Source organism: Atractosteus spatula, chromosome 9 (assembly GCF_055471065.1).
Source record: "Atractosteus spatula isolate fAtrSpa1 chromosome 9, fAtrSpa1.hap1, whole genome shotgun sequence".
Lineage (NCBI taxonomy): Eukaryota > Metazoa > Chordata > Actinopteri > Semionotiformes > Lepisosteidae > Atractosteus > Atractosteus spatula.
In genome coordinates, this window is record NC_142714.1 from 3,072,187 (window position 1) to 3,089,618 (window position 17,432).

General features: G+C 41.7%; 1 protein-coding gene across 11 annotated transcripts in view; it reads right to left on the reverse strand.

Moving 5' to 3' along the window:
- The window catches only part of foxn3 (forkhead box N3), a 79,063-nt gene that overhangs the window by 17,253 nt on the left and 44,378 nt on the right, over positions 1-17,432 (reverse strand). For 10 of the 11 annotated variants that reach the window (XM_088924573.1, XM_088924566.1, XM_088924572.1 and 7 more), the window contains one exon: positions 10,804-10,871. The exons of the other annotated variant lie outside the window; for it this stretch is intronic. In XM_088924573.1, coding sequence (XP_088780699.1) covers positions 10,804-10,871 — 68 coding nt within the window. The remainder of the gene's footprint in view (positions 1-10,803; positions 10,872-17,432) is intronic. 11 annotated transcript variants of the gene reach the window in all.

The following is a 17,432-nucleotide window of genomic DNA, read 5'->3' on the forward strand; positions in this document are numbered from 1 at the left end:
TTAAAAAACCTTCTGTGAAATCCTGCAGCCTTGGAAACCCCATGGTTGCTGCCTTAAAGACTCACGTTTAGGACCCAAGAGAACATTCGATCTCCAACAAGAATCCCCTAACACAACATAATTACAGAAACTTCAAAGTTGTGCTAAATACCAGTGACGAGACCACGTGGTTATTTCATCTGTAAACTCCACACACGTGAACAGGTCTATTTACTGTACCACGCCTCAGGAGAATTGCCTATCCCTTCCTGTCAGTGTGCAGGGGCGGGCCTGTCCAGGCTGCTCTGAGCTGGGCCACAGCTCGGCTGGCATGGACCAGCTGGGCATGATGACCTGTGGGACCCTCTGGTGCCCAGGAAGACCACCAATGTCTATAACAGAGAGGGGAGCAGGACTGATATGCAGTAGAACCCATGGCATGGTAGACATGCATGGCAGAATTTTTCTTAACTGTGAGCATCAGGTATACAGCAGAAAGCAACAGCAGGGTTCATTACCCTTTCCTTCTATTTATTAGATAAGACGCTTCTCAGATCTGAACTTCTCTGTACTGTAAATGGTCAGAACTGCTCTGGGTACAGATTTTAAAAACTAACTTCTTCTTGAACAGATATTTTTGGATTGCTATGGCACTATCACAAAAAAAAAAAACTATAGTTAATTTGGACCACTATAATGAAGGCCAAGTAAAAATATAACTTGTGACGGAGAGAAAGTTACAAGCACATAGTATATTGGGAAAAAGTATGAAATAAACATACAGTATAATAGCACATGCACTTACTGAAATGGATCATAATTGAATAATATTTGCTGAAACACCTTAAGTGTTCAGAACTGTGATCCATGAGTCTTTTTAAGTGACTAATCTCTGAATTTCTAATTGTTGAATTAGAAGCCTGGTGACCTCTTTAATCATACGAGAGAGTAACCACTCTAAAAGCCATATAAATGGCTGAATAAAATGGGCTGCAAAACCTTGTTTAATCGCCTAAAAACGGCATCAGGAGATTTTTTTCCTGTTTTAATCAATACAGTGCACCACTTCAGAGCCAGAATGATACATCAGCAGGCTTCCACTTAAAAGAAATTAATAACCCAATTATGCTAGAAAGCTCCGGTATCACCAGTAATATCTGATGGGATAAACAGGCACAAATCACAAAAACTGGGTTTACATAAAACCATGTGAAAAGCAGCAGGACAAATTACATCTTAAGTATGTTTTATCCCCCAGAAAAGTCCCCTTTATTTTCTGAAATAAAGTGCCAATGTAGTTTACAGATGAGACAAATATCATCCAGGTGGGGCTGCACACTGGTGGTGGAGGGGAGTCCCCATGACCTGTAAAGCGCTTTGAGTGGAGTGTCCAGGAAAGCACTGTTTAAGTGTGAGGAATTATTATTCTAAGTACCACAACGTGCACCTTCAGTCCCCTGCACCAGCCTGCAGCTGCTCTACAGCCGATCCAGCAGCGCCGGGAAGCTGGGAAAGCATCTCTCACTTACTGCACTTCAGTGTGCTCTGTCTAAATTAGACACTTCGGAAGTGAAACGACAGCCTCTGTCATTTTTTATAGTTTTCCCAAGAAGCATCTGTGAAGTCACAGATGTTTTTCATTTTCTAGTCAAGGCCCAACGTTCTGACCTTTTGTCTTTTAGTTCTAAAACAAAATCATTCTAGGATTCTTAATTTCCTTTATTTTTCCGCATGGCAAACAGCAGAAGGCCACAACAAATTGTTTTGCCCAAACTGACACAAGAAATAGTAATATAAGGGAGGCTGATGTCTATCCTACCATTTCCTCTCTTCACAGAAACGCTTCTGTACATTTCGTCATGGCACTGGCAGACACTCACAGTCCACTGACTGGCTCTTGAGATCACAAACCAAGCAATGAGCGTAGGAATAGCCCTCAGTATCTGATATGAAAGGAAGGAAACTGAAAAAAGACCTCATGTTGCTGTTAGTTACTCCCATGGCTCAGAAAGGTTATCCACTACTTGTTTACTTTTCAATAGGGTTTACTTTTACCTTAAGGTCTCAGGAGAAAGAAAATCAAGGTGTGTAGATCTCACAGGTTTTAAAGTTGTATCACCTTCTGAGTGAGGCAGCTTTCCAATACAAAGTAACTGATCATCAATTCCTCTGTACGGAGGAGTGCATAGCTGTATAACAATCTTGAAAAAGCAAGTGGCAATTGTCAGCGCCCCGGAACAATCAGTTTTTGCAAAAAGAGCACAGAATCTCATTTTAAAAAAAGACACGAAATGTATGTCAATCCACAGGCTCTTTTTAACCCCGAGAAGAGTCGATTCTGACTCGGGACGTTGCCGTGCGTGAATACTGTGACAGCAGGCAATGCCCTGCCGGCTGTCAGCTCCGCTGATGAAGCAAAGACACGGCACCTTGACCACATGGTAACATTCAGGTTTTGTGAGAAGTAGAAACCCAGCAGTCAGCCTAAGGAAAGGAAGGGCAGGGGTGCTGTCTTGTGTACTGGTACCAGTACTGATACTTGGGCACAGACCACAGGAAGGTCACTCGGGCACTGCACACCCCCTGCACCCCTTCACAGAGGGACGGCGAGTGAGGCCAGGACCCTGGGGCTGCGAGAAGCAGTGCTGCCGTCGCCCTGGCTGTCCACAGGACAGAGCTGTGCCTTTAACGAGCAGGCGAGCGCCATTATTGAGGGCAAGTGCGGCTTTTCTGTTGGAAGAGGTCCAAACAGACTCCACGGCTCTTTCATCCTCGTAACACCTGGGGAAAGTCTCCCGGCTCTTCCGGTTCTCCTCCATCTGTCCCTGCCCCCAACAGGAAGCAGGCAGCACCCCCCACCTCACCCAAAGCGCTCCCCTAAATTCCTTTTAAAAAACTGAATGTTCAAATTTCTACAAAATGGGTTTGATGCACATCCTGACAAATCACAGAGCGGCATCACACTTCAGCACTAACCTTCAGCTGAGGGCCGTTGAACTACAACACAAATTTTAAAACAATTAGACACAATGAGGTAATTGACCTCACTCTCAGGCCTATGACCAAACCCCTGTCAAATCCAGCCACAAAAATCAATATCATCAACTAATTAGCCAGTGTCATTCATCCTGATTTTTCCCTGTTGAAAGCACTAGGCTTTTATAATGTGGGGTACTTCAATCCCCTGTATCTGATTAATCCTGGAGTACTTGTGCTCTCAATGATTTCTAAGTACAGTAAGTCACCATTTTCATAGCTTTTTGGGGAAAAAAGCATAAGAACCAGCAAGAGGTTACATTTACGTTCTTCAAGAAACTATCACTTTTCATGGTAATATTGAGAATGCTTCCACATTCCAAAATTAAATCCCCCACCGGTCTCCATGAGGTCAGAGGTGAAGACTGAGACAGATATTGACTGCATCCCGGATCAGGAAGGGAATCCTGCCAGGAATTCCATATTAAATCAGGTTTTTCCACCTTATCAGGCTTGGCAAAGGTTCTTTTGTTCTCCCTGTTGCTGACTCAAGACCCTTGCCAGCATACAACCTCAACCCAGACTGAGCCAGGTCAGAAGTGACCGCCTCTGTCCGCAGAACGACTCGGGTGTCTCTGTGAGAGGGTGGAAGTGGGTAAATACAGGTACAGTAGTTCTCCATTTACACGGCAGGTGTGTTCCGGTAAAGTCCTGCATGAATCACAAGAGGGTGTCAATTAAAAAACAATTTCCCATAAAACTGCCTATGAAAGGGGGGACCACTCCCATCCTGAGGGCTGAACTCTCAAACGCAATCGCTAACACATATTTATACAGATGCATTCGCGTACAGGCGGTCCAATATGAAAATAAAATTCATTTTTAAACTGAATGTTTCTTAATGTTTATCACTTCTCATGTAAATATGAAGGGAAGACTGTAGTTAGAGGAGGGTGGTGGACGGTTTTGATCATGCAGTCATGAACATCTGTCCACATCTGAATCGCACAACTATCTTCACCCCCATTCTCCCTCAGTAACCCTCAGGCACCACAGGGCTATTTTAACATTTCGGGGTTGTAAGGAAGCAGCATTTCAAACCACAATGAAACTACCAAGTGCATGGTAATGTGCACAGCCCCCAATTTACATCAGAGACGAACCAAAGTTTCAACGTATTCGTAGCGCCATATTGCCCTCATTGCCTGCGATTCAGAATGAGGCAACAAAACGTCCAGTGGTGTGAATGCAGACCTGTGACGTTGCCAACGTGCTTTAGATCAAGCCAGTGTCACTACTACATTCGTCAGTACTTTCATGAAGCCAACACGCAAGCCAACATGGCAACAGGCAAAAAAACAACCTGCCAACCAGCTAAAATACTGATAATTAACACTTAATAACAGTTAACGCTGTTAGGAGACAATGATTCTCATTTTCTTTAAGCCACTACCGAGCAGGAAGGGCCGCTTCACTTGAACTACAATTCACGTGAAGTCTCGTTATTTTGATCTATTTCGGACAACTTTTGTTTTCTTCGTTAATGTTCAGGATTTGTTTTTTGCTGTGAGGACTAATGTTCCCTAAATTTAAAAGTGGTATATATTATCAAACCATGTTAATTGAAAAACACAAAAGTTAAGAGTCTATATGCCAGGAACTATCTGTACTGAACATGTCCCATTGTCAATTAAAATTCTTTGTGTAAGGTAACGTTATCCCTGTGCCTTTCATGCAAGCAACTGGTTTAAAATACCCTTCAAACGAACACAAAAAAACAGAAAATAGAAATAAAACAAGATGAAAGAAAACATGATGGCCCACAATATTAAAGCAATGACAAGAACAGAGATTTGAAGACACCATCCCACTTGCACTGAGTGCGCACAATGTTGTGAGATGCAGACGAGGTTGTGCTGAAGCCCTTGTTCTGAGCTCTTGTCATGGGATATGTCCAATTGCTGAGTTAAAGCAGTGAAGTAAATGATACAGTAAATAATAAAACATCTAATTTGCTCGTTGTTCCTGAAGATACTCAAGAGTGTGCTGAGTAAACCCTCATTACTTCAACAACACATGAAGCGCTCTGCACAAGAACTGAAGTACTACAAACAGTAATCCCTTTCATTACGCCCGGTACTCTGCTTGAAGCGCGTCTCAGAGTAGCCTTGAAGGTTGGGATTTTTTTTTGCTAAAAACAAGTGATCCAAGAACAAAATGTTAGCCTATTAAACCTACTTTAAGAGGCATTCAAGTCTTAATTAAATCTCGCCTGTTAAGATAATAACAGTATGTGAGACGGTTTAAAAATGTTGATGTTCAGTTGATGCTTGTTATGCAATGAAGGACTATCTTAAGATCCTGTGCGTGTATTGGAATTGTGCAATCATTTTCCATGCCAGCGTCCTTTTTCCCCACAGATCCGGCTACCTTTATTTTATTAGTGCAGTTAAGTGATGTAAACTGTAAAACACAACCAACACCTACTGACTCTAGCTGCCAGAGGAAGCCCACTTAACACGCTTTATCAATAAATAACCTCACTTGATGAAGAAATAAGGTAACTGTATCATGGCTTAATACTTCTCAGTGTTTACTCATTTTTCCCCCTCACTGTCATCTTGACAAGCTCTAGAATATGGGCGACTGCCACTCTAAAAAGTGCAGTTTTTCTGTGATTTCTCAAGTTTACCTGCTCTGACTAGTGGTTTAAATAATAATTTAATGAACTGTTGAAGTAAATTTTCAAAGTATTTAGAGCAAGGATTAATTACCTGGAAGAAAAAAAATCTCCAATCAAATGCATTCAAATGAGCATAACAATCTAATTTTGAATTCAAATATATGCTTTAAGTATGCATTTCATTTCAACAGATGTAACACCAAACAAAAACATCTGATGTCAAACTACCACAATTTAAGTAAAAAACATGCAATGTGCAGACATTCCTTTATACAGTTTCCAGGTTAATGATATTAATCCCGTAGATTAGTAATGTGCTTGTATCACAAGCTGTTTCCCTCTGTTTGTTTGTTGGTCTTGCCAGATGTCTCTCCCACAGTAACTTCAGTTACACAACACAGGTGCTCACGCAGCACTGCCATCTATTACACAGAGATAAGATCTGTGCGAGAGAATTTACAAAACACTACACAAGCTGCCAATTAGACAAATAGTTCTGCTCTTAACCTTAGGCTGTATGAGCTCAAGTCCCTGCCTGTTTATGTACATTGATGAAAATCTATCTTGGATAAACTTGCTGCTCACTTTTTTCTGGTTTATAGACGCATTTAAACATAATCTATGGACATATATGCAATTCCTACCACATGCCATAAACAGCTGTACAAGCTGTAATCATAATGTTTGAATGTGACTGTGAGTTAAACGTTTTAGGACTGAAAAGCATTGTCTCTTCACTGCTTGTACACTGATTAAATTACAATTTGCAGGGTTACATTTTAAGTGGAATGCAAAAGCTTGGGTGACAGAATTCAGACAAAAGGACATTACAAGGGAAAAGGCTGTAGAAAGACAGGTGAAAAATTCAGCAGGCTGCCTGTGAACTGCAGATTCTAAAACTAAAATTATTCCGTTCAATAAAAACAACACTCAGTCAGTACATATCTGTGTATTTGTGTGGCACAATTTATTCATTGTACAAAGCACTGTAAATTAAGACCTGATTTCCTCAAGCACAACAAACATTATTTTTTCATGTTCCTCTTAGATGTATTTTAAATCAAATAATCATCCTCATGACCTCTAAAGTTATTCTAAGTAAGCTTAATGTCTGCCACAACATTCATCACTGAATCCAAATGACACTCAATAGTGGGACCCCTTTTTTTTTACATTAATGCTTTATTTGGGAAAACAAACATCTCCCTAAATGCAAAATCATAAACCATAATCTTCTGTGCAATCTTACAACTCAAGATGTCATCCTTTGATCAATTTTTATCAACTCGATCTTCCCAGGAGCACCTCCTTATTTCAAATCTTTTGAATGTGCCACTGCCAATGATGGACTGGAACAACCTGCAAGCTGCTGAGACTATCCACATTACTATCTGAAGTGCATTTTCAGTTTAATCAGTTCTCCCTGATACTAGCGCTTGTGAACATGGGAACATCCAAACCTTTTCCTGTTTGTTCTTCCTAATCTGGATGCAATTGAGCACTTGTGCTTCCACCCCTTCGGTGTGGAGGTGCATCTGTACACAGAACTGACTCTCAACTGCAGGTGGAAGTCGCCTGTGTCTGGTGTGTGCCTGACAGAGCACCAGGTGTGCCTCCTGTCATTCTTCTCTGTGCAGCTGCTGCTCAACTGGACCGCCACGCCGAGCCCCTGGGTGACACAAACCCACCCTGTCGCTCGCAGGGACTGATGTCTTGCACTGCTTGCACAGCAGTTTCCTCAGCATTGAGGAGCTGGACCTCAACCGTGCCACTGCATCACTTTTGGAGACAGCACGCCCCCCCCCCAGATCAACACACGTGCCTTTAGCCCCTCTGCCTCGCCCTCACTGCCCCAGAGCAGGGCTCAATATCTCCTACACTGGGAACTGGGTGGGAACTCAAGTCTGTGTACTCTTGTGAAAGAATGCCCGCTTGCATATTTTACTGGAATCTACAGCAGCTGTTCCTGGAAACCGGTGCTACTTACTCACCCGGTGAGAAAGTGAAAGAGACAAATTTTCCAAGATGCTTAGAAAACAGAATTAAACCTGCTGAGTGTTCTGTAAAAAGGAGAACTTATCCGTTTCAGCCATCATGATGAGTCAAAAAGTAAAAGAAAGAAAAACACTGAAGTCCCTCTGCTAGGAAGCTTGCCACTTAAAGCTGTGAACTCATAATATGTTGATGAGGCATACCTTTTCTGTTTTGGAGGAAGGAAAAATAAACTGATAACAAACACAGATTCGCATTTCGAAACCCATCCATGCACAAATGGGCCCTCCTGAAGGAAATGGGACTGACACTTTAAAAACATTCTTGTTTGAAATGTTTATTTTTAAATTAGAGTTTCAAACGCAATTAGGCTAATTACTGCTGTGATAGTGACCGGGCTATACAAGAAATACGAGTCTTTTAACATCATTTTTGGCTAAGAAATGCAAACCAATTGAGAGATTGGTTCAGCTAGAGCTTCATGTTTAAACAAATAAGCTTAACAGAACATGACCTTTCACACAGCAGTGCTTACTGAAACAGAACCAGCAGCAGGCGATCACACCGCCACAGCATGTAAAGAAATTAAATAAACGGTACACAATCAAAGGGACCAGGTTTTCCACCAACTACACTGCACTTGCTCATTAGAAGTGTTGCACGTTTAGTTAGAAGGTTTCAGTTAAAAGTCAGGTAAGGCTATAAGTCATTTCTCCAAGATACCTCTATTAACAATGCTTTCCATCTTCAGTTAGTTTTCCCAGTAGAACAACAGATCAAGAGTCAGATTTAAACTCCTTACCTTACATATTCCACCCCTATGGAAGATGAAAGGCACAAGTTATCTTTCAGCTGCGACAATGGATCCAGAAGTGTCTGAGTGTGCCTCTGTTGTTATTTATAGCCATGACAACCACTGAAGCAGACCTCTGTTAACTTACCAACAATGGGTACCATGGCAACTTTAAACAGGTAACGTCACCCAATGCTAGTTTACATAACCTGCTCAAAAGTCTGCTTCATGACAAACAGACCTCTCTGCCGAAGCATTAAGCAATTGGCAATAGAGGAGCAACCATCAAGATCTGCAAAAGGTCAATGTGAAGTGCCGTTATCCAGCTCTTTTGTCACAGCCAGGTGCATTATTCCTGAGCATCACTAATACCGGAGGAAACATCACTTGCCACTCTTCAGCTCTGTAACCACACCATTAGCAGAACAGCAGAACAAAAAGAAAACACACTTCATACCCTTTTATGTCCCTATTTACTTCCACTTACAGATTTATTACATCGACTGTGCTCAAAGCCACTACAATCGGTAGTGAATGTCAGTTTATCAGTTGGCATGCCTGCACAGAACAAAAATGAAAGAAATACAGCTAGACCTCAGCGAGTTAGCAGTAACTGACTGGCTCACTTCACTGCCTTATAAATACAGTTTGAAATTAATTTTGAACAAACATGTTGAACGTGTATAAAAAATAAAACAAATGTAATCAATAATCTGATTTACAGCTGAATTATGTTAGCTATTATTATTAGTTTTTGCATACATTCATTACTCACACTTGTTGCCTTTGCTTTTTCAGAAGTAAGCTATATATATGGCTGGACCTTTGATATCTTCATCAATGAAACAGTACTGTATATTACTCAGTTAATGTCTTACTTTGGGCTCACTGACTGCAGGGTTGTCTGGAACCATATAAATGGTATTAAACCTATTTACTGTATATGCAACTTCCAGATTCCCAATAATGCAAACTCCACATTCCACAGTGTCCATTTTCTGCACTTAAAACATTGGTCTGTTTTAGCATTAACTAACACTGGAAACATTTCCTACAGACTTGTTTTCACAACCTCAAAAAAAAAAACTTTCAGGCATGAAATATCTGTGGAACACTCAATAACAGTTTTCAATAACATTACAGAACAGCACTGACAGAAACTGAGACTAGGGTCATCTGGGACTTGGAAACTCAGCTCAATGAAAGCTATTCAAAGGATGCAAATAGATTCAAAGAACAAAATCAAATTAAAAAAATAACAAAAGGATGTAACAGCAAACTGCTATGGGATGTCTGAGAGCTGGCTCATCATTCTACAGCTTAGTTCGACACTTGAAATACATAACTGCTCAGTACAGCACTGGTGTGAGGTATCTGATACTAAACCAACTAAATAAAGTAAATTATTCTCCAAAACAAATAAATTAGAACATTTAAAAACAAAAACATTTTCATGAGTTCTTAATTCATAAATTCTGCAACTGCTGTCTCTCCCCAGGGAGAGCACACCTGGAGTTGATGGTCCCATTAATCCCCTAATGTCATAAAAGGGAAATGTGCTACAGTGCTAATCATGTCTCCATGTTTTATATCTTCTAGACTGAAAAGTGAAAAACTGTAATTTATACAAATATAAAAAATTAAAATAATCAGTAAAAGCTGCCTTTATGTGGCCTTACATTCAGTACAGAAGAAAATCATGTTAATTTCTGTCCATAGTTCATTTTCATACATATTGTGTTTTATGGTTTGTTCTTCTATTGTTTAGGTCTCCTGTACAATGAATCTAGGATAAAATTAGCATATGCATATTAGCAAAAGGTTCTAAGCATTTTTTCGAATTGCGTTACAAAAGATCTAAAGGTGTTACCCACAAAGATTCTGGTTTCACCATTTAAAAGCCCGCTGTCGTTTTTAAGCTTTTAAAGAAAAGCAGTAAAGTTATTGCTTGGTTAAGGGCGCTGCATTCCGAAGAGCTGGCCCGGAGACGGCTCACCAATGGTGATTTACATACAGACTCCATCTAGATGCCTGCTGATGTGTATGAATTCACTGAAGGGAAAGAAATTCGGCTGGACTGCCGAGAGGAAAACAAAGTGGTGCAGACGCTGCCAGAATCCGAAACAAAGCACTGGAGAGCGACCTCCGATTTGCTGCACATCTTTAATTACGCCCAGGATATGATGAACGCTAGTGAATATTATGGCCTTGTAACAAAATATTTATTAAGGAGCCTAAATACACCAGATCTCCTCTCTAAGCAGCTTTGAAGTGAATCAATAAGACAGTTTCAGTGACCAACCACAAGCAGAGAAACCAGGGCACGTCCAGTCGGCCGTCCCCGACACAAGCACAGCACAGCGACATCAGGTCACACTACCTTGCAAGAGGACTCCCCCATTTTTTCTGAAGAAAGGACTCCCTGGCCAGAGCGGAGCACTTGGCATGCTGGAGGGACACAGAACACAGGACGGTTAGTCAGCCGCAGGAACAGGAAGAGAGCGCACAGCTGCCGCGGCATCACCTGCAAGGAAACACTCCCCATGTGGTTAGAGCCATCAGCAAGCCGTCTCGGGATTCATCTTCAAGAAACACACATCACGTGTCTGGATGAAGGCATAAAGATATGATCTACAAAATGATCATATTTCCCACCAGTTGTTCAGTGTTTAAAACTGGTTCTTTTCAATGAGATGTACAGTCACGAAGTGGTTCTTCAAAGCGAAACTTTTAAGGTCCTGAACAGTACTATTTTTTTGTAGAATGGTTTACTAAGATTACTTTCGAACTACCTGTACAACAAATAATTTCTGATATGCTTTCTTCGGTTCAATGTTAAATTTCTTTCCTGGGGCTTATGTAATTGGTTAATGGAACTTTTCCAAGTCTTTTGTTTGGAAACTGCACATCAAGGCACAGCTGAAATTATATTAAATACAGGTAACAATCCCTGATCCCCATCTGTGATATCGCCTTCAGACAAGCAGTAAAAGGGTTAACGTGACAGTTAATGCCTTTATCATACAGACCGAAGACTGGGGCTCAAGCTGCATGTTTTCCATATCAAGCCACTTAACTAAGAGCTCTGATTAAAGCATCTGTCTCATTAAAGCAGACAAATGTGTTTTTGACCAGGCACTTTCAGCTCTTTAATGGCAAAAGAAGTCTACAAATTTAATCAAGTATAGCCTGTGTTCTTCATTTCTGCTCCTAGCTTTAATTCTCCTCTAGACACTGCCATTAGATAACACTTCAAGACATTTGTTATGATGCTCTGCTCATGATCTTCTTGGCATCTATTAACTAATTGAGAATTGGGACACACTGCAGAAATGCAGAGGGCTTTGAGGATGAACAAACAGAAGCTCCTAAAAACTGTGATGAGTTTTGGAATATATTTGATAAATTGCCTCAGAGACATTTTTATGAAGGAGCATAAAACACAAACGCAAACAAAACTGTACTTCTGTGCTGTACAAAGCATTTGCCTTGAAAGCAAAAGGCATTGCCAACTCAGAATGTGCAGTCAGAACAAATCTGACAAAGAACAGATGCTGACCCAACAATTGTAGGGGAATTATTTAAGTATGGTAAAAAGCCATATTGTTTTTCAATACTTTATAGCATTCCTTCTGTATTTCACCCTCTTATTTACAGTGAGTGATTAGTGAATCTTGCCAGTAGCAACAGAGGAGGGTAACATCTCTATTAGCATATGTGTTACCTAGCAACCCCGTCTTCGCGCTGCAGCTTTCGGGAGTTTGTTGTCAAAAAGATATTCAGGGCATCAAGATTATTAATCTAAGAGCTTTCTATTATATGCAGTTTTGACAAAGTTTACGATGCACTGTATAATTTCCCCGCAGCTCGTAAAGTAAAATCGACAGAGGTCCACACCCACAAAACCTGCCCAAATGGCTTTTACTGATAAGCTAAAGAAATTAACTTACATTTAAGTTACAGAAATTAAACCATTTACAGCTCAACACGCATCCCGAGTGCTGCGGCCAGAGGGTCCTGCTGTCCTTGGTCCAGACCCAGCATGACCCGCTCCAGACAAGCAGAACTGCACGGCTCACTTTTTCTAGGGCTGTGGCGGACATTTACAGTTAATTAAAACACTGCCCATTCTAAAAAAAAAAAGACATTACAGATTTCTCACTCAAATGGTTTTGGGTCTTGTTTTAATTTTATTTCAGTTCTACCCAGGGTTGAAATCTATTCAAGTGAAGAAACCACATCAAATAACTGAAGAATGGATCTCGGGTCATTAGAGCAAACCTTGAGTCATTTATTTAATGGGCCCAGACCCCACACTTTCTTGCAGAGCATGGGAACACATAAAAGACCTAAGAGAGCTCTCCAGCCCTGAGGGTGATAGTATTTTAGGTGAGGTACCACTAAATTTGATCAGATAATGTTTAAGTACCAATCAATGAAAAATAACCATTAAAAGGAAAGAAAGGCAGTTATGAAATGCTGCTTGTGAGATGGGTGCAGCTCTGCTCAGGCCTTCTGGGATTAGTCACAGTCTCTCATAGGCTCTGGGCCACACAGACTCACTCCCCAGCCAGAGAACTGAACCCTGTTACATCTACAAGCTCTATTACATACAGAATGTGCATAAAGGAACAGGATGTTATGTAGTATGTTTGTAGTTTACTTACTGTAAGTCATGCTCGCACCTGCCACAGGGCCCTGGAGCAAGCGAGCATCACCACAGCAACCAGCAAAGCCTCTACGCACTTGTCAGTCAGCTGGTTGCCGTGACTACGAGCTCAGGCAGGAAGTCTGTTCCACCTGTGGTCAATTTACAACCACGCCTCACAAGCCACGTCTCCTGAGAAACAGCCTTATTGGTGCTCTGGTCTTTGTTGCAGAGTCCTGCTCCGAGACTCGGCTTCTGTCCGCAGTCTCAGGCTTTGCACTTCGTCCTTGGATTCTCCCTGTGCTTCACTCTTGTGTGCCTCCCAGCTGCAAACTTTGCTTGCTTGCCTTGACCTCGTTTGTCCATTTCCCTTCTGTGCTGTGCCTCCATGTTTCCTGACTTCAACCGTTGCTTGTGCCCCAGCCTACAAGTCTGGACTGTTTGCCTGCTGTGCCAGCTCGGCCCTGCACTGGGTTCCTCACGCGACCCTTGGACGCTGCTTTACTGCACTATAAGCAGCAACATCATGATGATACAGTGATTGAGACAAGAAGACTGGATTCTTCTGTGAATGCACATACTAAAACCAATGGATAATATTTTTGTTTGAACACCAGTTTCAAAACTGGATTCAATTCAATGACACAGAACTCTCTTCACAAAGCTGCCCCTCGCGGACTGAAGAAGACAGAGGTGATGAAAGTGTGAGTTAAAAAACAAGGCCGCCATGAACTCAGTGAAGGAAATACCAGTACAACTGCTTGAATTACAGTTTCCTTTGTCCTGGAAGTGGAGATAAATAATCAACCGAAATATGCAATTTGTGCGCAGATACTGGCAAATGAATCTTTTAAACCCTCCAAATGATGAAGCGTGGAATTTTTGAGTTTTTGATCAAAAGGTTGAGGAAGTGGAGCGGTGGTCAGAGCTGCAACTAGAAGGCTGTGGGCTCAAATCCCAGGTGAGACACCGCTGTTGTACTCTTGAGGAAGGTGCTTCATGTGAACCTTTTGTTTTACAGAGAAATTAAACGACATCAAAATCAGATATATTCAATGGGCTTCATGACTTTGCAACCAAAAAAAGCTGTCAGCTGGCCCAATTGCATTGAGCTCTGGACTGATGGGCTTTTGAGTATGACTGCGAAGCATCCAGAGTAGTGAAAAAATAAAAGGCCATGGCGTCAAGAGCGATGTGGACACACTGCCCTCTGCATCGAGTGGCACTAGCTGGGACACATACTGAACTAGAGCTGAACCAAGCAGTAACCATTAGCGTCTTCCTGAAATCCAGAACAGCGAACCGCAGCTGTGTGGTGCACTCCGCAAGGAGATGGGTGCCACTGGGGCAGGATACTCACCTGCACCTTTGATCTCAAGGGAGACCTACGTGGATTTTTAGCCAAGAAGAAACGTGAGCTGGCAGTGTTGCGGAAAGACGACATGTGGCTGATGAAACCGGCCTCTATAGCTCCTACTGTACATTCAGTGGAATGAATAAGCTGAATAAAACAATGCAAGGTAGGAGAACTCATTTTTCCTAGAAATATACAAGTTGGTGTCAATTTGAAAAGCACACAAAATGCACATGTATGTAATGTAAAGAATATGTTTATGCTTTTATGTTTTTCCCCCACAAAGGATCAAAACACTGACACAGATTCATCCAAATCACAGATCTCAGCACATCTTTCAGGTCTAGTCAAAACACTGAGCTCCTGCTTTCCGGAACTCACAATGGGACGAGCTGATGCACCTGTTGGGATATCAGTGGCTTCCATGAGGATACTGAATCCCAGCTTTCACTGTGTCCCATCAAAGTTAATGAAAGAGCTGACTGACATGACATCTGACAAATGACTTCAGTTCAATGACCTGTCCCTGGAAACAATTTGGGATCCCTGTTCAGCTGAATGCATCACCAGCTCATCTGCCGCGCTGGAAGGTACGGTCTCACTCAGTACAACCTATTTACACGGATCTGGATTTTCTGAGATAACATCAGTGCTGATAGGGAACCAAGGCAGGAGGAACACTGACAATATCGTCCGTGTACTTCAAGACCACCAGCAACGTGCTCCACACTGAATAAGCACAACGACAGTATTTCTAAATCCAACCATTTAAGTGTTCTGTCAATTTACAGAAAAAAAACTTAATTGGGAAATGCTGGGGAATTTCTACAACAGCTAGGGAGGACTCAGAAGCAAAAGGCTTGAGAACCACTGACCCACTACTATTCAGCCTTCCTCCAATCGGCTGCTGAGAAGGCCTGTGGTGCAGTGCAAAGGAGAAGAAAGGAAACACAACGTTTCGGAAGGCTCCACAGCCGAAACACTGTGCTCCCTTTCTTCTCTTTTCAGCAGGGAATAAACCTTTACTTGCTCCTTTGCAGCTCCCTGCTTGACCTATGTATAGGATAATGCTGGATGTAAATGTACAGGGAAGCGCCGTTTTAAAATTGAAGCAGTGTGCTGCTGGCAGAGGTATGTCACAGCAGTCCTCTGGCCTGCTCTCTGTTCCCGGAGGTGTTGATTTGATCACTGCACCACGGGCCTTCCCAGCAGCCGACTGGAGGAAGACTCGTCTGTTTATATTAGAGGCGCACATATGTTTCGCATCAGGTTACAGCAACGGTATGCGTTGCTATGGGTACCGCATGCTTGTGACAGAATACCCAACTCCTTTTTTTAACTGACTGTAAGAATAGAAAAACAAATAGAATATCACTCCACCCCACCACTACTACGCCACTTAAAACAACAGTATATCAAAATAAGAGAAAGAAACCGACAGATCCCTGTAGTTGCAGGTTTGTAAAACCTCTGTAAACTTGCATGTTGGATCATTTAGGATTTTCCTGGTATGTATATGTTGACATCAGGAAATTTCTAAATGATTAAATCATTCAAAGCTTTGTTAACTGTGATGTAATTAATTTTAGACCACAGTTGCTCTGCAATTCAATTGTTATTGGATCAGCTAAAATTTTAGCAGTCTGACAAGTGAAGCAGAAGCAATAGGTGCCAGTTAAAGAAATGGATGAATATTTACTGTAATCAATGGGACAGCAGCCAAAAGCCAATTAATGTTTTTTACAAAGCCAGCCAATTATCTGCAGAAAATACCGCGACTGCCTTTTTTAAAGACTGAAGCTGCTGAAATGTTTCAGCTGAAATATTTCAGAATGCAGAAATTCTGAAATTTTGCAGAAAACAAATCTGCAGAATTGTGATTATTAAACATACATGGTGCACAAAAGCAACTAATCGCCTCCTTTAGTCTGCAGACAACCATTGCCTGGTCATGAAACGCAGAGCAGCAGACTACTTAAGAAAATGTTAACATTTGTGTAAACCACAGGGACACTATAACTAAAGGCATTCCTGTGTGCTTTTCAATTGAAACATGTGCCACTAGCAGAACCTTTCTCCACCCGTGCTGGCAATTTTATACTTAGCTCAATGTCCTATGGGTTTTGTAATGCTAACACTCTACTTCTGAAAACGGATTGTCTCACCAACTTGAGTGTAACTGTTGAATTAATTTTCCAACAAAAGCTAGGCTCTTTTTTGATTCTATAATCTCATTTCAAATCCTCTTGCCCACTCCCTTCTCTTTTTACCCTTGAAATTACAATCCTCTTTCAGTAATCTGAAGACTAATTGGTGCCAGCACTGAATCTCTAGTGCCATTTTTTCACACTTACTTTGTTCTGGCAAAGTACAGGGCTGCCTTCCAGTGAACCAGACTGCTCACAATGAACCTATTCTTAAGGCAAAAGTGCTGCAGACACTGCTAACAATTAGTGGAAAGAATTTAAGTTCTAAATCTCACAGCTGGAGAGGGAAATTCCATAAATATAAAGCTTACCTACTTAACGCTGATCTCAGACCATGCTATAAATGCTGACCCATTAATGCTGACGAATATGGTAGAGGCAAACATGTTTTAGTAAATAAACGAGCACTGCAAACTACAAATAGCATAAAATTTGGCCAAATATGCAAAAAATCAATAATTTTGCCTGGCTAACATTAGCACTTTAGGATTCACTAATGATGCCTGGTAATCAGTCAATAACGGGTAACACACATACTCTGCACTGCAGCAATCTGTTGGTGCCGCGTGTCTGTGCTTCATGTGTGCAAAGTTTATCCAAGAGGTTTCTGTGCTTTTCAGATTCTGAATGAAAGGTCCAACCCGGCTCCCCTGTGGTTCAAGGCCGGAGCATGGAAGAGCTGTCCCCTGTCTGAGGAGCCCTCTGCCACGCTCAGGACACAAAGCACCAGCACACTCCGCAGAGCCATCTGCTGCAGAGAACCGCTTGCCCAAACGGTTTCCAACATGAGGGAAAATCAG